The sequence below is a fragment of the Dermochelys coriacea genome, chromosome 27, assembly GCF_009764565.3.
Source record: "Dermochelys coriacea isolate rDerCor1 chromosome 27, rDerCor1.pri.v4, whole genome shotgun sequence".
Classification (NCBI taxonomy): Eukaryota; Metazoa; Chordata; order Testudines; family Dermochelyidae; genus Dermochelys; species Dermochelys coriacea.
In genome coordinates, this window is record NC_050094.1 from 13,440,859 (window position 1) to 13,466,352 (window position 25,494).

Here is a 25,494-nt window from a genome sequence, read left to right on the forward strand (position 1 = left end):
TGGGGCCAGCATACACAGATGCCTGCTGCCTCCCAGTGCTGGAGAAATCACCACACTGGGCTAATTCCCAACAGCCATGGAGGGCCTTTCTCACGCGGTGCTCCGGCACTCTTGCACCTGCATTTCAAGCCCCAAAAGAAGCTTCCAGCCCTACTGAAGGATTTATTGTTAGGCTGCCAGAAGTTAGACCTGAGGAGAAACCGGAGCAATGGCAGAGCAGCTGGACTTTGGGTTGCTGCCCTGTGAAGATGCCCCTGGCTACAGTGCACAAGAACGATCCTTGTCCAACAGGACAAGTGCTGAAATCCCCTCTAACAAACGCTAGGCTTCAGCTTTGCGGGTGAGGGTTGGAGGGATCTTTGCCAGTTGTGCAAAAAGCTGAAAATATTTGAAAAGTGTTCACCCCTTGCCAGGGCTGCAATCTTCTCTGATCAAGGGAGAGAACTGCTCCCATTGGTGTCACTGAGGAAAAGCATTTCAAGGGCTCAGTCACTGTGATTAACTCTTTGGCTTTTCAGAGACCCAGTGTTATAAAAGAAGGTACTCGCCTCTCCCCTCCCAAAATGGTCTCCCTTCCCTTTGTGGACACCCCCTGCATTCCACAAGAAATCACACCTCAACTCTCCCCCGGATCTGCTCCTTTGATCCAACAGAATTTGTTAATTTTACAGCACCAGAGAGGTACTTGACACATTCCAGGCCAATCAAACGTTGGGTCTCTGCCCCAAGGACTTGTCTAAACATGGATTCAACTCTCTTCAGAGCCCACCTCCACTTGATCCAATGAAGTCTGTGACCTCGGTCATTTCCACCATGCCAGCGTCAGGCTGGATAATTCACTGCAGGAAAGAAGCAACAAGGACATCGTTTGCATGTTGCTCTTATGAAGAGCACAAGGCACCAAATATTGGCAAGTGCCACTGATCCCATTTAGACCTGTTGCCTAGAGGCAGTGGATGGGGTTGAGGCCTCTTCGCTGGGGTGATTCAGTGTGTCCAAGCAGTTAGTATAAGCCAAGACAAGACTTGGATCTTGGCAAAAACAGAAGCATAGTTACCAGTGGGGACAATGCCTTCCTGAAACAAATATCAGCATTACTGAGCAAAACTGGTGTAAAAATCCTTTATTACAGAAATACAAATATGGCAGTTAGAACGTCAGGATGTTACAAACACAGAAAATATTTACAGAGACAAACGCACGAGCAATCCCACTCAGCACCATGGAACTGGCTCTAGGAAAAACACATTGAACATCAGCCATTCAAAGAAACAGTGGGCAAATCCTCCAGTGAATGTCTTTTCGGGGAAGAGGTACAAGACACTTCAGAGCTCCTTCTGCGTGGGAACCTGGATTGCATAAACGCTGGCCACTAGATGTCTGTGGCAACTAGCTTCAAGCTGGTATCCTGGACAGCCCGACTCCAGGCACCCAGACCCCTGACAAGCTAAGGGGTGGCGTGAACAGGCCTGACAGAGAAATTGCACTCACGTTCCTCAGCTGGCCACTGGAGAAGTTAGCAGGAAGCCCCTTGTCATCAGGACTAAACTGGTTTCCAAAGTGTGACATGGCAGTCAGCTAACATCCCTACCTGGGACACCAGCAGCCCAAGAACTTAACGGCCAGTCTGCCATGGGGGCTTCTGACATGTTCCTTCTCAATGGTAAGGATTTTCTTTGGCTGTAGCCAGTATTGAAGGTGTCTCCCCAGCCCCGCGCTGCGCTCCCTCATCACCAACGCCCCCACTCCACCAAGGTCGCTTGCTCCCTCAACACCGGGCTCAAGCACCCAACAGGCATTTTAATGTTGCAGTTTATTCCTGGGGACAAAGGGCTCTTACCTGAGAAGCGACTGCAGGGCTGAACACAATGGAGGCGGGAACACATGTCCCTCCTCCAAACACAGAGTGTGGAGCGGGCACAGTCTGCGCCGCACACACCTTCTTCTCAGGGCAAGTTGCTCCAAATTGGACTTAAGCGGCACAGCTGAAAATTCTTAAGGTGGCAAAATGTTGGCCACCAAAAGAGCAAAGTGGAACTTGGACGAAATGACAGATTGTGAAGGAGCGAGAAGAGTAAAACCAAGAAAACCTCCCTCTGACCAAGGGGTCTTGCCCCACTTTGCAGCTTGTATTTTTGAATCTCTTGTGGTTGTTTAGCCTAGAGACTTGCAGTAAAACATGTCTACAGCTTCTTTAAGACAATCAAAAGAGGAGGGAACATATATGAAGGGGTAAGGTATTTGGTGGGCTTAAAAGTCTGCTTCTGCACTAAAATGACCATGAAAGGACAGGGAATAGCTCCTCCAGCTAACGGGCTATCGGATTCTCAGCCACTAATTGTACATGCTACTGCTGCTTGATTCTTGCTGAAGGGGGTCTTGTTCCAACAAATGGAAATGGTCTAAACCCCAGGGGGAAAACGAGATCAGCACTCACATGCAGCATCACATTTTGGGGCAAGCACTAATTATTCAATAAAACCATTTCCTGGATCTGAGATCTGCAATTCTCTGGGGAGACTCGACAACACCTGCCGAGAGCTCCTCTCCAAGAACAAATTTGTAGATCAATACGGTCAGCACTTTAAAATCTTCAGATGAAAACTCAAAACATCTCCTCCTCCTCGGACTCTTCCAGGTACTGAATGGGCTTTCGGGCACGTCCAGGCCTCGTGCAGGGAGCAGGCGCCATGGGACTGTCCAAGTCAGATTCTAGGTCAATATGAAAGCTCTCGTCTTCCACCTTGGATTTCTGGGGGAGAAAGCAAATAGGTACGTAGCATCTGACACTTCTCTAGTCACTGGGCCAGAGCCAGGGCCAAGGAGTGCCAGAGCAAGTCGGACATACAAGGATGTGTTCTCAAACCGCCTAATGCTGCCCTTTGCTCCCCTGCTCTCAGGGCTGGCGCCCAGGCTCATGCCCGGAACCAAAACAGCATTTTGGGATTGGTGCGGCTTAGCAGCATCCCAAATGCACCTGCTTTCCTGTGGCCACACACCCCAAGGCGAGCAGCAGGGAGAGGTCTGACACGGGGGCTCCTGCAGCCTCCGGTCCACTAGAATGACTGAAGTTATACTTGTCATGCCCCAGAATGAGTGCTTGCCTTCTTGAAAACAGGCGTGGCCAGGGACACCTCTCTGCGGGGCAGAATACGAACCTTAACTGCAAATGACTTGGGAGGCTTTGGCCCAAAATCAGAATCTGAATCCGAGTCTGAGTGTGGCTTCCTTTTGGTGGTGGTTTTCTTCCCCTTGGCGGGGGCTGGCTTCCTGGGCACTGCTGTGTCAACACTGGAGTCTGAACTTCCTGCCTTGGCTGTTGCTGTCTTGGAGGATTTGGGTGCTGCCTTTTTCTTGGCTAGAATGTCCATGATGGAAGGCTGCGAATCTGAAACAGCAACAGCTGCAGTTAGTTACTTGCTTCCAGCAAGTTTCATTTCCAGCAGAAATGTGGTGATGTCACACACCCTTGTTTCTCTTCCTGGTTCCCTCATGCACAGGACAGACATGGAGGGACCTCTATGAAGCCTTCTCTTTTCTTGCTTCCAAATTCAGTTGCTCACTCTAAAAGCACGTAACCCGGGCTCTAGGCTCACATGCGTCATTAAGTAGAGATGGAAAGAGCACACAGTAATATGTCCAGAAATGGAATTTTTCCTTAAAAATGACTGTGAATAAAGAGGCTCTTTGCCATAAATTCCAGATCCTTTTCAAAATCACTAAAAGCTCAAGTCAACACTCTGCCCTCTAAATGGCAAATTAGAAACCATTGTTTCTAAATACATTAGTAACCAGTAATAAACACCTTTAAATGATTTTCTGCAGTTCTGAAAGACTGAACTTCACCTACCCTTAGTAACACTGGTGGTTTTCTTGCCCACAGCAGGTTTTCTGGGTGCAGCTTTTCCAGGCTTACCAAGAGGGGCAGAGACAGAAGGAGCTGCAGAAGTTTGACTCAGATTTTCATAATCAGTGTCCTGGATTTGAACTTGAGTAAATAAAATCAACAGTGAATTCAACAGGCTCGACTTTTACTATTTCAGTCTGACTGTAAATAGAAGATTGGAATGAGCTCATTTCTGATCAACTGTTCTTCTAACTGTAAGAATGAGATCTACTTTCAGTTCTAGCTTAATCATGAAGTCGATTTGACCTATAGAGCCAGACCAGAATAAAAGCAGCTCCCAGAGGCTGGTTCTCCTGACTTCCTAATAACATCTCACAATAAGGACATACTTCAAGTTGTTATAACCTTTCTGCTTTGTCTGTATCGAAACACCGTAGGGTGCCCACACACTTTAAACCAGTCTAGGGTGTTAAGGCAAACCAAAGATATCTCATTCAGGGCATATACTTACTAGAGATAGCACTTTGCACCTGCTGTGGTTTGGATTCTTCTTTAGCTTCCTTTTCACTGGTTTTCCTAGAACACAACCCCACAACATATTTCTGAACGGATGTATATTAAACAATTAATCCACAAAGAAAAAATGTAGCTTGTTATCCAATATAAAACACTGAGTATAACACAGCAAACCCCAGCTCTAAACCACTGTATACAGAAAGAGCCTCACTTGGGGACCACTCTGGCCTTGGGAGCAGACTTCTCTGGGGAGCGTGCTTCTGTGACAACATCCTCTTCGCTGACCTCCTGAGACTGAGGATTCCTGTCTGCATCAGTGAGATCAGAATCCGAATCCAAGGTGTAATTGGTTTTTACTAACAAAATAAATGAGATGCGATTCATCTGTTAACTGTACAATTCATCAGACCTCTTTAATGGGTTTTATAGCATGTATCTCAATTATCTGTGTCATATAATACCTACAACTGAAGGGAAAAAATTGGCCATAAGAATCTTCCTAAATGTTGAAGGTTCTGCCTCTGAGAGAATCCAATGTAATGGGCACAGATTTGGGCTTGCTAACCAACAAAAGAGTTGATTTTATAAAATAGTTACGCTGCAGTTAAACAAAATAGCCACATTTCTCAGGATTACTACCCCTTCACTTTTGCCCCAGTGCACCAGAGGTGTGACAGACAGAGCTGCGATGTGTGACTGAATAATAGAATTAACTAGCTCTTGTGTATAACACAATAAATGGTCAGCTTAAAAATTACTTCTTGCTGGGATCATCTGACTATGGGGCCTCTATAATTGGCGTAGTCAAGCCTTAAGGATTCAAGTTCCATTTTACCCTTCATTAAGTGCCCCTTTTGGTCCACGTGGCATTGCTCACCTGCTGTCTGACGAATCGGCCTCTCTCTTGGAGGGGCCACCTCACTATCACATTCTGAATCAGACTCTGAGTCAGACCAGGGATTTCGTTTCTTCTCTTTCTTCATTGGCTTGAATGGCAGAGTGGACTGCTTCTTAGTACCTGAGAGAGTTGGATGCGCACAGAGGTATCAGCTAATCTACATGTGCACTGTGCACTCAGAAGTCCAAGTTAAAGCACTTAACAGAGTGGGCTCTGGCTTTAATATAGGAGAGACATTCTGGTTGTGCCTCCAGCCAATGATAATTTTGCACATCCCTCACCTAATTCTTCTGAGCATACTGGTCCCAGATACCACCTCCCATTCTCGGACATGCTCATACAACCAAATTCGGAACAGCCCTCGCTTTCCATTGAAGGGATTACATGTACAAAATATTTACCTGGCTCAGTTTTAAATTTCTTTACTAATCTTTGTTTAAGATTTGCAGGTTTCTTATCTTCTGACGAGTTTCCTTCTTGATCCTCCTCAAGTTCCAGTTTTTCAGTCTAAAGATACAAAGAGACGTGAGAGCTCCGCCTGGTTCTTCCCTATTTAAAATAGCTGAATGCAGATAAAGATTAGCATTTTTATTGGGATGAACTTTGCAGTTTTAAATACCACATTACAGTACATGGAGCAATAAACTGCTCGTCTGGTTAGAAGCAGCCAAAGCAAATCAGGTGTTATTCTTCAAAGCAGATAAGTTTGCTAAACAGCAAGAGCCAACCAATAAACACAAAACAAACATTGCCCTGCCCATCTGCCAGAGCTTTGCTGCCTTTTTATGTCCCCGTGGCATCCCAGGAAGGGTGTGGAAGGATGCGGAGCTGAGCAGGGTGTGTTTAAAAACAGAGTGCAGGTTAACTGAAACATTCGTTTGAGGGAATAGGCTGTGTGGGAAGGAGTCATGAGATTAGCTCCAGAGCAAACAAAAGGTGAGGGAATCATTTGTTTTTGTAGGTGGGGAATGGCTGAATTGTATAACTACAAGTAGCCATAGGAAAATGTCAAATCTGGTTTAAACTCTGCCCTGGACTTTAACATCCATAGCAATGATACACTGAGTGACTAGAAATAACGTCACTGGAAACACAAATGCAAAAGGGGTGAACATGCCAGCAGCACTTGTCTCTTACAGGATTCCTATTCAGTGGACTACACCAGTTCAAACACGTCTTCCAATGATTCCTGGGACAGGTTCTACTGTCTGCAGGCCTGGAGATCATCATCCAAGCTTCCCTCTAAACTCTGCACGGAAGTGTAGCAGGCTTCTGCTGTGCAGGGTCATGTTCACCTACCCAAAATTGCAATTTCACAGGAAAGGCTGGATGAAGAAGGATCCCAGCTAAGAGTCCTTTCAAGTGTTTTGTTTTACCTTTATTTTCTTTTTAGTCTTCTTTTCCGCATCTGCCTTCATCTCTGCAGTTACTCGAGGGATAACTCTTCTGCCATGTGGCGAGGGCATAACTTCAGCCAGTTGCAGCTTCTTCACCTTTAGTTTCCCCCCTTTCCCTTTGAGAGCTTTGCCAGCTCTCCCACCCAGCTCATCCTGTTTTTCTCTGGCTTCCACAGCCTGCAGAGGTGATTGTAAAAAAACACACCAAAACAGTGAGCTTAAGAAAAATATGCCTGTTCTACCAAGAAAAACAGCAAGAGCCAACCAATAAATACAAAACAAACATTGCCCTGCCCATCTGCCTTTGCAGATACTCAGTGAACGACTAGACTCTAATGACTCAGTGATGCATTTCCTATCATCTGATGACGTGAAGCTTCCACAGACTGCTACAGATTTGTCTATTTGCAAGGTACTATTTAAGTCAGAGCTGCAGTTCTGGTTACTACTCTGAGAATAGAAGGAATTGGTAAAAACATACAGCAGAGCAATCAGAACTGAAATGGACAAAGGCCAGGTCAGTACAAAACTGCACGTGTACTGCCTACAATCTGGACATAGTCTGACCACTCAGGTGCATCCTTCTGTCCTCTTTCAACAAGCTTTCTGCTCCAGGCCTTCCCTGACTACTTCATAGTTCTGGCTTTCCCTTACCTGTCCCATCCCATTGCCTTCCAACAGCCACTGTTCCTGGCTGGACTCTCTGCTGGTTCCAGCTCTTTGCCCCAGGGCAGGGACACACTGTCTTACCCAGCACAATGGATAAGGCTGGGGCTTACAGCTGTGCTAGGGAGAGATCAGGCTCATATGGCACATTCAAGTTATATTCTTTAGGCTCCTGTGATGGAAACAATGCAGATCAAGATCTTATAGCTGTCTGCACTGATCATCTACATACCTCAAGTTCTTCAATAAAGGCAGCCAGGTCTTCCTTCCACAGATCTGAGGGACTCTTGCATTTTAGGTTTTCCAGCTCCGTTTCCTAGAATGAGCCAATCAGAAAACATTAGTTGCTCATTTGAATTTAAACACTACTTTCCTTTCTAGCTTTGGAAGAACAGAACAAACCAGCATACTTTGTTATCTCTCTGTTTGCAGAGCTCATCTTTCTTCTCTTTAGTCAGGTACCAGAGGGGCATGTTTAGCAGGTAGTTGAAGTCTGGGCCGGAGGCTGCAGCAGATTCTTTATCCTGGTCATTGTCACTCTCTTCCTCTTCTGCACCCTACAGAAAGATTTAAATAGTCAACTTCTATAAGTAAGTTTACATAGAAAGAGGAGGACTGTGTTCAGACAACTTTCTCAGCTGAACCTAGACTGTGGAACTCAATGCCATAAGAAACAAGAATGAAAGGGGCCTCATCACCGTCAGAACAAAATACAAAACTTGTATTTGGTTTCGCTTTCCCCAAAAGGACCCCATGCACTGACACACTGACTAGTGAACCCTATGTGCTAGAAAGGAACAGCATATTAGTATCTGAAGACCTCCCAAGGATTTAAAAAACAAATGACAAGACTAAAGTGCTGGGGCCAGTTCAGAAGCTAGACAGGTTGATTTGGAGAAAAGAAGTTGATAGAAAAGTTACCTTCTGCTGAGATTCTTTCCAGGCCTTCACAGGATCCGATTCATACCCTCTCTGGATAAGTACCTGAATTAACTCCTTCTTGGGCTTGTTTTCTGTAAACAGACATTTCCATTAATGAAACCCTGACGTTTGTGTTTCACTGGCTCAGAGAACAGCAATTGCATTTACCGTTTACTGACCCATGAAATTGTAACGTTGGGAAAAATCCTGGGCCAGCACCGATGGCACGGATAAGAGTCAAAGACTAGCTCAAAATGATTATAACAATTCAGCATCCCACAGGGCTCTACAAAATAGTCTCTCCATCCCTACTGCAAACGTCACCACAAAGTAATACGTGAAATGAGCTTGCAGCTGTACTAAAATGTAGAGCCCTGGCTGATCATGAAGAGTTGTCAGGCCACCAAGTTGCTACAATGCTTGTTAAGAGCACCTGCCTGAGCACTTTGCACATTTGTATTCGGTCCATTTCAGGGAGGAGAAAATCATTTAACAAGGTTGGTTCTAGATGCAAACTATGAAGCATTGCTCTTTAGGAAAATATATCTATGTACATCTTCAGTGGATTTGGTTACGTGCACACACTAAAATACATCCTTTTGGATAGAGGTGGCAAAGAGTTTTGGGAGACTCAGAAGAGCTGTTTTCTGTTCCTAACTCATGATTCTCCCCAATGCTGTTGCATCTCCCCAGGATTCCAAATGTAAGTCCAGTCAGAAAATAACATTGAACTTCAACCTGGAAATACAGGAAAAAAGCTTGGGCTCAAGAGTCATCCACTCCGACTAGAAACAGAAAAGCAAATATTACCATTTCCACCCGCGCTCAATTTTAGCCCAACTAGGTCAGAAGTTGGTGGGCTGTTTTTGCTAAACAATTGCTGGAAAATCTTTCAACCTCTGAACAGAATAAACAATCCAAAAGTTATGTAACATCCTATTTTGAGTAATGCGTACTGGAATCCTCTGCTCAGTAAGACTAACAGACTGAAGCGGCTTCCTGTGGCATTTCATCAAAAAGGGAGGATCGCTCTGGCATGAGTTATTAAAGGCAAGTTGAATAGATAAGAGACCACAGGAGAGCAACTGGCTTTAAAAAGGACATTTGATTAGACCCCTAAGCCACCACAGAGACTACATACCAATCACTATTATGCCCTCAATTTTCTCCAGGATGAAGCGAGCCTGGTTGTTGAGTTTTGCAGACTCTGCACCCAGCATTCCTGTAAGCCACTCTTTTCTCAAACTATAATACTGGAGTCGGAGGTCAAAGAATTCCCTGAGAATATCCAGAGGAGTCTCATACTTCTTGAGAAAGCCTACAGGGTCAAAGAGAACCTGGGGCAGAGAACAAAGCCTTAGTTATAACTGCAAGAAGATGACATTCAAAACTACTGAATTCCCACAATGCTGAGGTACACATTTGTCGTATAATTAACATAGCAAAATCAAAACATCTGTCATTTTACAAACTACTCCAGCTTGCACATATGCCTATCAGGGATGGCCTAGGTATACTTAATCCTGCCTCACTGTCGGGGATAGACTAGACCCAATGGTTTTCAATCTGCGGGGCGTAGTAATGAGTCGTGGAATGCAAGACAAGTGGGTTGCGACGTCTCTCATCAGTACCGCCGACTGGGCTGTTAAAAGTTCCCTCGGCAGCGCTGCCCGGCTAATTCTTACCAGTTCTGACACTGCACTGCACCCCGGAAGTGGCCAGCAGCAGGTCTGGCTCTGAGGTGGGGGTGGCCATGGGGGTCTGCACACTGCCCCTGCTTAGAGCACTGGTTCAGCCAATGAGAGCTGGGAGAGCCCTCACCCCAACCCTCTGCCCCAGTCCTGAGCCCCTCCCACACCCAAACCCCTCATCCCCAGCTCCACTGGGTCGCAGGCATCAACAATTTTCTTTAACTGGGTCACCAGAAAATAAGTTTTAAAACCACTGGACTAGATGACCTTTGAGGTCCCTTCCAGCCCAACTTTTCTACGATTCTGTGTAAGCCACTATACCAGGAGAGGCAGTTTTAGGATTTCAAAGCGCCTAGAAAAAATATTACAGGCTCATGGGACTGTTTGAAGGTTAAAACTTTGCCCTTTGGGATCTAACTGTTGCATCATAACATTACATTGTCACCCCCATCATGTAATGCTAATGTCTGCGTTGGCATTGTTACAGTATGGGGGTGTCCAGTGGATTATGGTAGGATCCCCTCTAGTATGACAACCAAATCCACACCACCTTATGCTGCCCCAGATATCCCAGGGTACACCCTGACTTTCCAAAGATATTTATAGAGTGGCACTTTAAGATAGCAACATAAAGGCAAGGTGGAACAATGAAGTGAATGGGTTCCATCCAGTAGGATATTTCTGCTATCAGTAGTCTCTTTCCTGTCACCATTCAAAAATGCTACAAGCATTTGAGACTAAAAGTAGATTTTTCAGTTAAACTTCTTTAAATCGGAGACTGCTTGTGACAACCTGTTTGCAGAGAGCTGCACGTACCATGGAGTTGCAAGTGAGATTTGTTTGGAGTTTGAAGACCTTATGCAGCCCCACTGCCTCTGTCTCAGCCAGCTTTTGTTCACTCATCTTCACTATAAACTTGACCGTGGTGTCTGTGTGATATTCTCTATAGTCTGTTATTAGTGGTGGAGTCTTCTCAGTGCCATTCAACATGGGCTCCAGCACCTGCTCCTTATAGGTCTGAGGAAAGAATTAAATCAAGTCAACTCTACATTCTCCCAGGCAGCAAAGCTGTGAACACCGCCATCCCTTTTTTGGTTTTATGGGACAAAAGATACTTTCCAGGGGACAATTCAGCATTTCCTACCTGTGTCCATGTTCTGACTGGAAGCTCTGATATCTCAATGGTTGTTGAATCCAGGATGGACACTTCCCCATTTATCAGGTATTGATTTGGTCCCAGTTCATCTATTGTACCCTTGAAGTTCTTGTAACTAGGAAGCTAAATAGTAAAGAACACTGGGTTCAGTTTATACTTTGATAAATGCGGCAATATTTGGTGGAGAATCCCAAAACTGAGCTGTAATTGATTTCCACTTACCATTGGCAAGGGCTCTTCTCCATCCAACAGGAGGCGAATATTATTCACAACTTCTCGGATATCAAAGTTGGGGATCCTAGAGGACCAGCCAGTGCCAATACCTTCTGCTCCGTTTATCAGTACCAGAGGAATGATAGGCATATACCACTCCGGCTCTACGCGCTGGTTGTCGTCATACAGAAACCTCAGAATACTGTCATCCGTTGCAGGGAAGATCAACCGCGCCAATGAGCTAGAAAGGATGAGAGGATTTGGGCCTAAATTCTAGTGTTTAGGAAATAGAAACGACCAAACGAATAATTCCAGAACCTCAGGCCAAATGTCAAAGATCTGTACAAAATTCAGAAATTCTGGGAAGATTTCATGTTCCACAGGGTACCTTGCGTCAATGCAACCATCATATATGAACTCAAGGAACACATTTACAACAGTGTAACAGAAGATGCTACAGGGTCAGAGAGAAAACGGCACCTCCACAAGGACACTAAGCTTAACTCTACAAACACAGCCTCATTTCTTAACTGCTCCTCAGTTCTTGTTCCTCTCTTGTACCTCCCTGCTCCCAACCCTGTTTCATCTCACTCCTTTCTCCTCTGTGTGAAAGCAATAGCAGAGTGTAACTGATTTGAATCCAAAGAAGTGTGAATCCAAAGAAGTCTCACTTGGACACGTAACAAAAGGGATAGTAGTAAAAACAGGAAGTGTTAAGGGTAGCAAGAACAAGCCCTGATGTCAGAGCTAAAAAGGGAATGTCTTCTGATCGTTAATGTCTCTCATTCTAGGTGCCTGCTGTCCAATCTTCAAATGCAGCCATCTAAGTCACGCCAAATGCTAATCCGACAAGCCAATACTACTGACCTGAGCATTGTGAAGATGTATCGAGGGCTGGCAGAGTCTTTTCCACCATGCAGCCTGGTACCAAACTGACCAATGGGCTGTAGCAGGTTGAGATTATTGCTTCCCACAAAGTTCTGAGCCAAATTAATAATGGTCATCATCAGTGATGCCTGGAATGAAAACATAAATTGAAACCGTAGAGTGCAAAATCCTTTTGGATAGAATAGAGTCGCATGATCAAGTCATGCAGAGCACAGGGAAAGGCAGAACTAGCATGGAAGGTCAGCATGGCAGAGTCAAGCCAAATAGAACGGAAACTGATGAAACAAGATATCTGATTCCCACCATCAAAACTTAAATCTCAGATCCTTAGGAACAGACATTCCTTTATTCTGTCCCACGTTGAGGAAGCAGAGGAAACTTCCGGGATTGCCCTGCAACATCTATCAAAACCCCTCACCCCTTCTAGGAAGGCCTGTTTAAACCCCACCCTGCCCAACAGGAAAGCAGGATAGACATCCTCCTCTGTGCCTAGCACCAGTACACCGTGCCACTGATCAGCTGCAAGGCACTAAGGCTGAAATTCTCAAAGCCACCTAGGGGATTTCAGTGCCCAATTCCCAATCACTTTAATGAGAATTAGGCATGCTGGAAAAAAATCTCAGCCTACATGTATCACTTTTACCACACACTTGGTTGTCACTAGCCCAGTTTATGGAGGCAGCACCTGACTGAATACCCAAGCACAGTAAGCTGATCCAACAACTTAGGGTTAAATTCAGAGTCTAATGCACAAAAACAAAGCAAACTGACTTGTATCCATTCTGTTTGGGAGTTTTACCTCCACTATTTCCCCCTGCGCTAGGAGTTTCTTGAGTATGGAGTCAAGAATTTTCCCCTCAATATTGTGCAGGGTAGGTTCTTACCTCACCATGATGGTAGGAGGACATCTCAGCTACAGAACCAGCCAACTGAGCAACCTTCACTTCCCGTTTGTCATTTCGTTTGAAACACGTGAACAGAACCTTCCTTTGACCTGGTTTCAAACCTTTATTGGGAAAACGACATTTGCCTTAGTGATCTGTACAATACTGTGCACTTACAATGCCTTTCAGCCGAGGCCCCCAAAATTATTTATGCACTTCCACCCCCCAAGAGGTGGGTATTAGTCATCGTTTTATAGTGGTAAAAGACAGACTAAGACTTGCCCATGGATATAAAAAAATCAGCTGCAGATCTGAGAACAGAACCCAGAACTCCTGACTCTCAGTCCCTAACTCAAGCCAACAGACTATATATTGCTTCCCTGATAGTCATGTAAGTATTCAAATACTAAGTTCCTGGCAGAACATACTAAAAACCCTAACATCTAGGAGTAACTTACCATCAACCAGGGACGGAATGGATCTCTCATTATCGGAGTTTGAGAACAGGACCAGCTCTTTGTGAATGAAGTCATTGTATGTCAGATAACTAGTGGATTTCCCATACACAAAATCCTAAGGACAAAAAGAGATTTAACATTGCCTTAAAGCAGTGTTTCCCAAACCTGGGACACCAATTGTTCAGGGAAAGCCCCTGGCGGCTGGGCCGGTTTGTTTACTTGCCGCATCTGCAGGTTCAACGGATTGCGGCTCCCACTGGCTGCGGTTCGCCTCTGCAGGCCAATGGGGGCTGCGGGAAGCGGTGCAGGCCGAGGGATATACCGGCCGCCACTTCCCGCAGCCCCCATTGGCCTGGAGCAGCGAACCGCGGCCAGTGGGAGCCGCGATCGGCTGAACCTGCAGACACGGCAGGTAAACAAACTGGCCCGGCCCGCCAGGGGCTTTCCCTGAACAAGTGATGTCCCAGGTTTGGGAAACACTGCCTTAAAGAGTCATACCCACATCTTCTGTCATGTAAGATGGCCTTGCTACAACAAAAGTCTGTTTTATATAGCTAGTTGAATCCAATTGTAGTGCTGCTATTTTCAAATGCTTCCTGCCATCACTATAAAAATGAAATTCCACTTCCCGCAATCCAGTTCAATTACCACTTCTCTATTTAGAAAGCTATTCCCAGGGTAAGTGTTCTGTATCCAATCAACTTAATCACTGGTCAGTTGACATTGAGTCTACACAAACCAGCTGAGAGGAGTGGGCAGGAAGATGCTGCTCTGTAGCATCCTGCAAACATCCCAGTAATTGTCCTATCTCCTATTGGCCGGCTCCATGAACCTATATTATACACTGTTCTAATATACCAAAATGAAACTGCACTCAGTCCTGGGGAAAGTGAAAGACAGGAAACTGCGTTCCTCAATGTATTTAAAACCATTCACCTCTGTCAGACCATGTAGCTTCCGTTGTCTTCTGCCTTCCATGAAATTAGTCAGCCATTCCTTCCGTTCCTCGATCTTCTTCTTGCTAAAGGCCTGTAAATTCATAAAATGAAAAGAGTCAAGTTTAAGACCATTTCTACTGGGCGTCCCTGCAGGGGACTACTCTTGTCAATGAAAGCAGTAAGCAGGAGAGCCTGAACCAGAAGAACAAAGACCAACACTTGCTAAACAGGCTGGCTTAACAGCATAGTAAATGCAGTAATTTACTTTTAGTCATAGCTAAAGCTGAAGGCATAAATAATAAGACAGAAAATATCATATTGCCTCTATAAATCCATGGTATGCCCACATCTTGAATACCGTGTGCAGATCTGGTCATCCCATTTAAAAAAAAAATATATTGGAAAAGGTACAGAAAAGGGCAACAAAAATGATTAGGGATATGAAACAGCTTCCATGTGAGAAGAGATTAATAAGACGAACTTTTCAGCTTGGCAAAAAGACTACTAACGGGATATGATCGAGATCTATAAAATCATGGAAGTGTTATTTATTCCTCATAACTCGAGCTAGGGGTAACCAAATGAAATGAATAGGGAGCAGGTTTAAAAGAAACAAAAAAGTATTCCTTCACACAAGGCACAGTCAGTCTGTGGAACTCCTTGCCAGAGGACATTGTGAAGGCCAAGACACTAACAGGGTTCAGAAAAGAACTAGATAAACTGTGTGGTTTGGAACAGCTTGCTTCATGGTATTGGGTAGGATATCAGAAGTACGCTTGAGCATCAGCACCCAATTAAAATAAGGCATGTTCAGAGTTCTGGTGAACTATTGTTTTAGTGAAGCTGCAGAATTCCATCTGACACTGACATATTAAAAAGGCCAGGGACTGGGTAGAAAGATCTTAAAGGAATATTTACTACTATGGCTGAAAACGTCAATGGGGCTCGAATGATTAGTTTCTCACAAGCTACATTTAAAAGTCATCAGTAAAACAGTGCTCGCGGCCCTGAGATCTGCGGACAGATGGATTCTACTGGTTGGACCTGAATTGTAGCCTGGAAACAAAGAACTTTGTCTCATGCGCAAAGGCCTCAGACCACGTTAACAGAAAACAACACAGCACACTAAGTAACAGAATACTAAAAGTAGTAACAAGTCAGTAATTCATTGAGGTATTCCTAGTTACCAGGGTGATCGCAGCATCATCTTCTGGGCCAGAATACTTGAAGCCAATTCGATGTCTTTCCATATCTGCAAAGTACTCTTTAGCCTCTTTTGATGTGCTGGTACCCAAACCTGCAGAGCCAATACCAGTGAGTCAAAATAACATCTTGCACAATTTAAGCTACAATTTAAAGAAATATTTCAGCAAGTCTTTAACTTCCCTGGTATACCCTGTAAACTTTTGATGGCATGCTGCAAAGATGCCTTTATGAAAACAAACTACCTTTAAAACGCAAGATACTTGTGCACAAATGCAAGGTATCATGAAATCCAAAAGTTAAGCAGAAGGACACAGGCAGAAAAGTTATACATTCAAGCTACCAATGACTTCCACAAATGCCCAAAGCTATTATTTCAGGCTGAAGCTAATTTCTGATCAGTCAGCTGTGTTCTGCATCTGGCAACTGGCATTAAAAGATTCTGGAATCAGAATTCAGCGTGCACTGCCATCAGTACAGAGCTGAAGAAAATAGATCTCACTTCCAAAGCTCTACTGGCTCTGCACTGTGGACAGCCAGAATAAATCCAGTGAACTAAGCAGATAGGACTGACACCTGAAGAATGGATACCTGCAGGATCATGGCTGCATTTGGAGAGATGTTTTTCTGAACAAACAGACTAAGTGACACCCCATTTAACATAGGTTTTTAGGTGCTCACCTTTGCACATCTCCAAAGTGGCTTATTGTGCTGTATTAGAGCACTTATATTTCACTCATGTATATATTTATCTGTTAATGAGAGAGCTCTTACTTGGCCTCCGAGCACTACCCACACAGGGTTTATGACAAACCTTTGTAGTACTTGGTTTTCCAGGATTTGTGATTTGGAGTATTGTTTTTCCACTCTTCAAACTCAGGAATGCTGTAGAATGAAAACTCCTCCTTGTTTTTTGAAACCTAGAGGGAATTAAAATTATAATTGTGAAACCACATGTAGCTCCAGACTAACACTTTCCTCTACTTGTTTAGATTACTATCTATGAAGCCTTTTACCTTTATGATGGGAGTAATAAATTCCTCCAGAAAACGATGCCTTAGAAGAGATGGCCAATTGTGATGGATGAAGTTAATCAACAAGCCTTTGATATGGGAACCATCTTGATCCTGAAACAGTTTTTTCAGAAGGCAGATTTTAATCAGAAGCATACTGGAAAGCAACTGCTCCTCAGCTTAGCAATATAGGATCCAATCCTTGGGAGATGTCTTGCACCCTCAACTCCCATTGAATCTCAGCATTTCCCAGGATCCAGCTCATGGAAACCAACCTGTATGACTATTTGGAAAACAGATTATGATCCCCAGATTTTAGCATGGAACTTAACCAAGAAACAGGGAAAATGCTGAAAGATCATTCTTGGCCACAGAGTGCAGTGAGCTTATGCTTAAATTTATTAGTCTCTAAGGTGCCACAAGTACTCTTTTTCTTTTTGCAGATACAGACTAACATGGCTGCTACTCTGAAACCTGTCAGAGTGCATCCAGGGGCTAGTCTCTTTCCAGACTTTCCAATCTGCCTGGCACAGAGTTCAGCACTACAGAGCAGCAGCAGAGGGTGGAGATACTTCCCACTGCTTTATTTTGTTTCATGTTATGAGAAGGAAGTATGATAGCCCCAGTACAAAGTGGAAACTGTTAAGAGAGTATGATAAGAACACATGGATAACCAGAGTCAGGTAAAATAGTGCTAATAGGAGCAATGCAGATCCACCTTGCTTTATCTGCTAGCCATATTTTCTCTTGTAATTTAGTAATTTTTCTGATTTTAGGAATATTGATCTTTAAGTGAACCTAACCTGATCTGTCATAATCATAATTTTTCCATAACGAAGGGTCTTCAGCGATTCTTGATCGTCATAGTTTTTCTTATACTGCAAACCCACAATCTTGATGATATTGTTGATTTCAGCATTTTCCATTATCTGAAAAAAGATTGCACCGGACAAGGACTTATTTTCCAGAACACACATGGTAGTTCATGTAATTCAGAAAAACAATGGAAAAGGCTCTGGGTCAGGCAGGCCCTGCTGATTGTGCTTTGTTTTCTCATTGAGTCTCTTTCCTCTGTTTTGAAATGTACTATCGTTCAAACTGATGTCTAGTGCTTAAATTACTCTAAGACATTTCAAATAGATTTCACACTCTATATCACAGCTACTATCCTTCAGGCAAAGCACTAGATAGGACTCACTTTCTAAATCTGTCAATGCTGCTCCTTAATCGGCAAGACAGGCTTATGGTGAGAATACCCTCAAATATTTATTTAAGATGCCATTACTATAGTTACATTACACTAGGTTTCCAACTAGAATGTAATAGTCTCAGCTCAGAGCATATTTTACTACACTTAAAGCATGCCATGTCTTTCGGAAGTAGTTGTTTCCAAGGCATTCCCACGAACCTGTTTATGAGAGGCTTCTCGTACGTTGAGCATTTTTCCACGAAGGGGGAATACTCCGTATCGATCTCTCCCAACCACTCCCAAACCAGAAACAGCCAGTGTTTTGGCTGAGTCGCCTTCTGTCAGGATAAGTGTACAGTCTGTGGAATTCTTACTACCTAGAAAAGCAATTCATTTCTCATCAACATCTTGATTAAAAAAGTCAACTCAGAATTTATACACTCTTAGGAAACGCGCTATCTATGGAATGAGTAATTTTAACACGCACATTGATTTAGTTGGACAACAGTTGGCATTTGTTGCCAAAGTCAATAATTTCAAGAAGAGAAAATTTAATATAAACTATATTTCACACAATTTTTCTGTTCTCAGTTTAAATAATTTCCTGTAGATGACATGATTGGATAGGAAACGTTTTTTCTCGTTTGTTTGCGATAAAGACTTTGCTACCGTGCTCGACTGAAATGAATGTGCTTAGAAATGGTCTAAAACATTTACCAGCATCATTGGCATCATCCAGTTTAGGAATTCCCTTAATCCTGGTGTGTTTCACAGCTGAGCACTTCTTATTCAGCTGGATCTGAGCTTTAAACTTTACCCAGTTTAGAATACTTTCCACAATACCACAGCTGACTGCCTGCAATACAGAAGAGCCAATTGTGGAAGTTGTCTTACCCATGACATATGTTAAATTATATTCTTTTCACTGATTAAACTGAAATTAGTTCATATGTACTATATTCACTACATTTAATTTAAGAGGCAATTTCACAGGTGCCTCTAGCTAGCATGTAATTGCTGCACCTCACTACTTACACCTTTGATGAATTTTTCACTCAGTTTGCAAGTTGAGCCAAAGTTCTTTGCCTGCAGAGTCATATTTTCCTTAGTCTGAGAGTCAAAGGTTGGGTTCTCAATTAAGGAGTTCACAAAAACCCACATGTGGTTCTTCACCTGTAATTAAATTTAACAGTCATGACAAACCCATACAAACGCATCTCATTCTACTAGTGTTGCTCCCAGCTGCTTCCTGACACTTGTCTGCCAGCATTACACACTGAAATGTAGAATCTGCTCAACTACCAATCAGTAAAGGTTTTTTTTTTTTAAAAAAATGTTACTAGATGTCTAGGATTGAACAGAATTAAAGGGCATTTTCACAGCAGTACCAATTAAGATTAGAGTAGTTGAGACAGCCAGTGAACACTTAAGATCGATTTTGTATTTGTTAGGATTGTCAGGAAAATCACTGGCTGTTTTGCTAAACAGATATTCTCCCAGCAAGTCATTTTCCTAGTGCAGTTCAATTCTAAGTGGGCACACTAAAACTGAAATACATTGTATACACTGTGCACCCTAGACTGCCCTAAACACATTCTTGTGTTCTGACTCCAGAGTGTGTCAGAAAAGCTATTTTTCCCAGGTGCTGAATAAAGAGCAGATAGTTCACTAAAACTGGAAACTGAGACTTCTTTATTTAATGCACTTTACCTGCAGTATTTCCTAACTTAGTTAAAAAAAAAGCTGGGTTTATCAAATAAATGTAACAAACAGTATCCTACAGATTGTTGTTTCAGTTCACAGTAACATTGCAGTTTGTTTTTCCACCATGCAAATCGTGAGATTGTACCTGAAATGGCTTTACTCCAACCCCACCTTTGTTCTTCTTCTTCACAACTTCAATGAGTTTATTTACAATCTGGTCAGCTACATAGTCAACATGCCTGCCACCCTAGAGAGAAAGGACCAAACATGAGCTCAAACTTCAGCGAAAGGGTAAAACTATTTTGTATGTTTTAGTCACCAGCCATATGCATTGCAACTACATATAGCCTTTGCATATTAGGCAAAATAACGATTTTTCACTGATTATATACATGAAAAATGCCAAGATAAACAACAAAATTAGTAACAAAACCCACCATTAGGTAGTCTAAATGTGGTAAAAAAGTTACCTTTGTGGTGGCGATGCTGTTGACAAAGCTAACTTGCTGAAAGCCTTTTTCACTTAAAGTTAAACACACCTCCCAGCGATTATTTGCCTCCTCATGGATGACTTTAAGTGCATTACCAGTTTCATCTACCTTGTCCTTCACATAGAGGTCCACATAACTACGGAAGCCTTTTACCTGCAGAGAGAAATGCAGGCAGCTTGTTGACAACAGGTTCATAAGAATGCTTATTAGTTCAAATGCTCCTGCTCAAGAGTACCCAGAAGAGTCACCCGTGAACTCCATTCCCACACTGCATAATATTTTTTAAGTTTTTGCATTATCTAGGCACAAATCTCACAGTTTATGTGGAAGGGAAACATATAGGAATTAATGCTTTTGAAACAAGTCACTCACGGGCAGCCTCTTTCCATTTAGGAAGACTTTGACATCTTTCGTGCACCCGGCAATATCATACGCTCTTCGAGACATCAGTGCCACAATGTCCTTGTCCAGACTTGTCATTTTAAACTTAGACAGATCAGGTTGGAAAGTGATACAAGTATAATCTTCTCCATCAAAGTATTTCAGTTTCATTTCACCAGCCTTTCCCATATTGTCCGTCCAGGTCTGGGGAAGAGAACTTTGATAAGATGCAAATTTCAAATACATGAGTAGCTAGCTGAATTTTTTAAAATGTAGATAGAATTTATTACTAAGCTTACAAGAATTTATAACTAAGCTTAACAATTGAGGGAAAATCTCCCTTATATGCTGAAAAATAGTTTGTTTTTTCTGGTCCCTTTATTCTTACTCTAACAGCTGATTTGGGATTTTCAGAAAATACTTAATTAAATTTATAAGTCAGTACAGTGGCTGGCTGTAGGCCAAATTTACCCCAGTTATGACACTTGGATCTAAAGAATATAAATTGCACCCACATATTATGGGAGCAAATTGAAGGCAAGCATTCAAAAATCTACTCCTTTTACACCCTACTGAAATAAGCAATTGAAGCCATGCAGATCATTCATACCTGCTTAAACAGTTTCTTGTACTCATGACACGCAGTTTCCACTGTAAATTTGGTACTGAATATGTTGCATAATTTGGCCCCATAACCGTTTCGACCACCTGGAATTATAAAGCAATCATCTTTGTGTTTTGTTACTTTTTATGATAAACCCTTTAAAAAGTTTAGAGTATTTTAATAGGAATTCGGTCACTTTGGTATGACCAAAATGTGGGATAAAACACGAAGCTGTCCTATGCACCTGGTATGTAATCTTAAGGCCATGTTTCATTGGAATATTGATCCTTCACAGGGATTTGGCCCTTAACATTATCTGCTGGAAAGTGGGGTACTGGATGCTTCCTTTAATGTGGCTCTGGAGCTCAATTTTTAGTACCGCTTATAGGTAGCAGGTCTCTGATAAATTTGGAGCTCCTCCATTTCTACATTAGCAAGAAGGTGGGGGCACTCTACTGTAATGGTTTTCAACCTTTTTTCATTTGTGGACTCCTAAAAAATTTCAAATGGAGGTGTGGACTCTTTTGGAAATCTTAGACTGTCTGCGGACCCCCAGAGGTCCATGCACCACAGGCTGAAAACCTATTTATTTTTGAATGTTGTCTGAAAGGAGTTTCCCACTCTTCTTCCTTCAATTTTTTTTTTTGATCCTCCTTTCTACCCTGTCTCTATTGAGGAGAAAGAAATCCACTGCTTTCTGGGCAGCAGCAGTGATAACAACGATGTTGTGTTTTAGAGCTCCTGCTCCAGAAGAGTAGTGGCTCTGCTCACTGAAAGAGTGCCTTCCATAATTGAACATTCAGAACCCCCTGAAAAGGACTCCCAGCAGAAACTGAGTTTGTGGTTCAGTGACACTTGAAAAGGACGTGTGAGTTTCAGTGCTGCTCAGAACAAGCAGCTGATAACTAAATCTGGATAGCTTTTGCTCCTCTGCTGCCAACTCTTGTTCACTCACACTTGGGTAGTTCAGTGAATGCACTTAGGCTGATCAGGCTGCACAAAAATATTTTCCTGGCTAATATATGGAATTTTGGACCATCTCCTACCTGTGACTTTCTTTTCATCATCATCATAATTGCTGGAGGTTAATAGCTGCCCAAAGATAAGAGCAGGTACATAGACCTTCTCCACTTTATGTTCTACAACAGGAATACCTTTCCCATTGTTCCATACACTGATTGTATTATTCTCCCTGGAAAGAAAAATTTTTTCCTGTAAAAGTGAAATTGACTGAACTGTGTTAGGTGTGGAATGAAAAATGTCATATGAAGTCTTACAAATCCCTTTGGTAGATAATTTGTTCATAAGGGGCTCTAAAACAAAGAGCTCTTTATTTGCCATAGTTATATACCACTCCCCGTTCTTAGATGTTTGAAATAAACTCATTTTTTTAAAGACAGGCAAACACCAAGCTTTGGATTCTAGTAGTGCAGACTGGTCAGTCATTTTTAAAAGGCTGTTTTAAAATGATCTTTCAAAGCAATACTAACATAGGTCAGATTTCTAGGCCCAAGTCGGTTGGCAAATTCTCTTGATTTACAGCTACTACTTTTACTTTACTAAAAAGTCTTAGCAAAATTGTCAAATGCCTTAAGGCCCAAAACCTTAAACTTTTATCTAGTGTGAAATATTCTTTGGATTCAAAGTATCTAATCTATATGTTTAATGACATCTGCTGCTGAGGGGAAAAAGCCACCATTTTGGCAGAAGCAAAGTTTCTGTTCAGCAACTGCAGAAACAGTCAGCAGAGGGAGCACAAGTCAACTAAATCCCCATAGTCTCAGAAATGTGCAGACACAGTTGATGACATTAAACATGCCAAATATTTGTGCTCTAAGGTGTGTGTATGGGAATTAAATTGAAAAGAGCAAAATAGGTAGAGAATAAAGAATAAAAGCAGAGAATTGACCTGAAATCACCACTTTGTGGGAGAACCAGATTAGGGAAAACACAAGCTTTCACAGCGGGTTGACATTGGATGAGCTGGAGAATTACATTTGATCTAAGTTGGGTGAGCTACAACAGTATTTCTCAACCTTTTTTATAGCAGGGACTGGCTTGCTGCCTTCCTAAACTGTGTCAGGGAGATCTCAGGGACCAGCGCTGGTCAGACCAGTCATTGAGAAACAATGGGCTACAACATATAGCTCTTTATTTATGCCACTCTAATAGAACAGCATCAGAAGGAGAAAATCCTTGAGTCCCAGAATGCTGAGCTACTTTCCCCATATTGGCACCTGAGGAGATGGGAAACCATTGAAAAATGAAATCAGACTTACGGATCGATTGTAATTTTAATGCAGGACATGTTTTTATCCCTCTGCTTGTTGTCTGCAGCATTGACTAAAATGGAGAAAGGATTGTATATTTACCAAATTACATTCTCAGGTGAGACACTTAAATTTGAGCTGCTTATAACAAAATTAAACCCAGAGTATTGAAGAGAACAAATATACAAATTCAGCAAGAGAGGCTGCTGAGAATCATCTGGGGCTTCATAGATTTTCCATGTTAAAGAGGCAGTTTTCAGTTGAGTCACTAAGAGTACAGAGTGACATTCTTTCAAAGGACACCTTTCAAGACCTCAGAATTTAGAAACACTATCTTAAATTACCATCTTACATTACACTCATTTTTACCCAAGACAATTATATTATTTGATCAACTACAAAGCTGGTTCAATGATGCAAATTTACGAAAATGTTGGTTACAGATTCTTAGTAAACACATATAGAATCCACAATTTGTTTTCAGTGGAATAAACTGCTAGCAACCGAACTGTCATCTCTCAACTTACCTAGGATTTCATCAAAGATTTTATACAGCCCAGGCACAAAACTCACATCTCTGCAGCTGAGGCCCTCATCTTCATCATAAACCCACATTTGCTGAAAATAAAGTTAAGAAACACCGTCTTTAGGTTTACCATGATTTCCTGATCTGCCGTTTACATACCAAAACCAGGTTGCTCTCCAACTGTGTTTAAAATGTTAATGATTTTCCATTTATGTCCAGGAATTAAGTACCACTGAACAGGCTCTACTTAGTACTGTGATTTCTTTCTAATGCATCCGATGCAGTGAGCTGTAGCTCACCAGAGCTTATGCTCAAATAAATTTGTTAGTCTCTAAGGTGCCACAAGTCCTCCTTTTCTTTTTTCTAACGTATAGCAACATGACCATGCAAGCAAGCTACATGCATTGATCAGTTGATATGAGTACTAAAAGACCAGGAAAAACGTGCCATTCAAGTTAAACAAAGCAGTGTGAAGCGAGCACTATTTGCCCATTTCCAGTCATACTCATGCAAGAGCTTTATGGCTTTTAGACCCGGGGAGCGTGCGGGCAGGGGAGCGGGGCGCGCCATAGGTCCTGCGTGGGGAGTGTGTGGCTGCCCCAGGTCTGTCCTGAAGCCGGGGCGAGGCGCTGCACAGACCCAGAACAAAGAGGCTGCCAGACCAGGCGCGGGCAGGCTCATCCCGGGGAAGCGCGCCAGGCCACGCCAGGCCTTTCGTCCTTACCTGAGTGACAAACTCCACGGAGCCGATGTAGGTGTCGGGCCGGAGCAGGATATGCTCCAGCTGGGTTTTCTTCTGGTAGATCCTTTCCACCGACAGCCGCTTCTTCGCCGCCTCCTTCTTCCCTTTGCCGACTTTGGGGTTCTCGTTCACGGGCTGGTTGGGGACAGAGAGAAACCCCCCAGTGAGCCAGGGCCGGAGCCGCTGGGACCGCAACGGGCCCGATCCGCCGGGTCCCGGGGGCGTGCGACGGTGAGCGCGCGGGGGGGGGAGGGGGTGTTGGGGGGGTGCCGGGGGGAGGGGCGCGAGGCTTCCCCGACCCACCCTTAGCGGCGACAGGGACTGGTCCAGCTCCATGGCGGGGACTCCGGGGGGCGAAGACTTGGTGGCGGTCCCGGTTCGGTGTCGTGGGTGGCGGTCCCGGCTCGATCGGTCCCGATTCGCCTCAGTCCCGGTGTCGGGGGGGTCCCGGCTCGATCGGTCCCGATTCGCCTCAGTCCCGGTGTCGGGGGGGGTCCCGGCTCGATCGGTCCCGATTCGCCTCAGTCCCGGTGTCCGGGGGGCGGAGGGGGGGGTCCCGGCTCGATCGGTCCCGATTCGCCTCAGTCCCGGTGTCGGGGGGGGGAGGGGGGGTCCCGGCTCGATCGGTCCCGATTCGCCTCAGTCCCGGTGTCGGGGGGGTCCCGGCTCGATCGGTCCCGATTCGCCTCAGTCCCGGTGTCGGGGGGGGGGAGGGGGATCCCGGCTCGATCGGTCCCGATTCGCCTCAGTCCCGGTGTCCGGGGGGCGGAGGGGGGTCCCGGCTCGATCGGTCCCGATTCGCCTCAGTCCCGGTGTCGGGGGGGTCCCGGCTCGATCGGTCCCGATTCGCCTCAGTCCCGGTGTCCGGGGGGCGGAGGGGGGGTCCCGGCTCGATCGG

The 25,494-nt window shown here is 43.8% G+C and overlaps 1 protein-coding gene across 1 annotated transcript; it reads right to left on the reverse strand.

The window, feature by feature from the left end:
* Positions 1–1,108: 1,108 nt before the first annotated feature.
* Positions 1,109–25,494, reverse strand: TOP2A (DNA topoisomerase II alpha). The gene is made up of 35 exons (XM_038385770.2): positions 24,900–25,494; positions 24,579–24,731; positions 23,856–23,946; positions 23,338–23,401; positions 22,105–22,250; positions 21,065–21,162; positions 20,446–20,658; positions 20,053–20,226; positions 19,728–19,829; positions 18,914–19,051; positions 18,596–18,734; positions 18,098–18,255; positions 17,493–17,618; positions 16,693–16,803; positions 16,491–16,596; positions 15,661–15,770; positions 14,472–14,564; positions 13,536–13,650; positions 13,078–13,199; positions 12,173–12,321; positions 11,315–11,546; positions 11,081–11,215; positions 10,753–10,953; positions 9,387–9,582; positions 8,246–8,337; positions 7,735–7,881; positions 7,557–7,640; positions 6,638–6,835; positions 5,663–5,768; positions 5,241–5,381; positions 4,575–4,719; positions 4,359–4,423; positions 3,851–3,988; positions 3,159–3,388; positions 1,109–2,752 (listed from the first exon to the last, which is right to left on the reverse strand). Exons 1-35 carry the CDS (start codon positions 24,930–24,932, stop codon positions 2,606–2,608), a joined length of 4,698 nt encoding a protein of 1,565 aa, XP_038241698.1. The 5' UTR covers positions 24,933–25,494; the 3' UTR covers positions 1,109–2,605.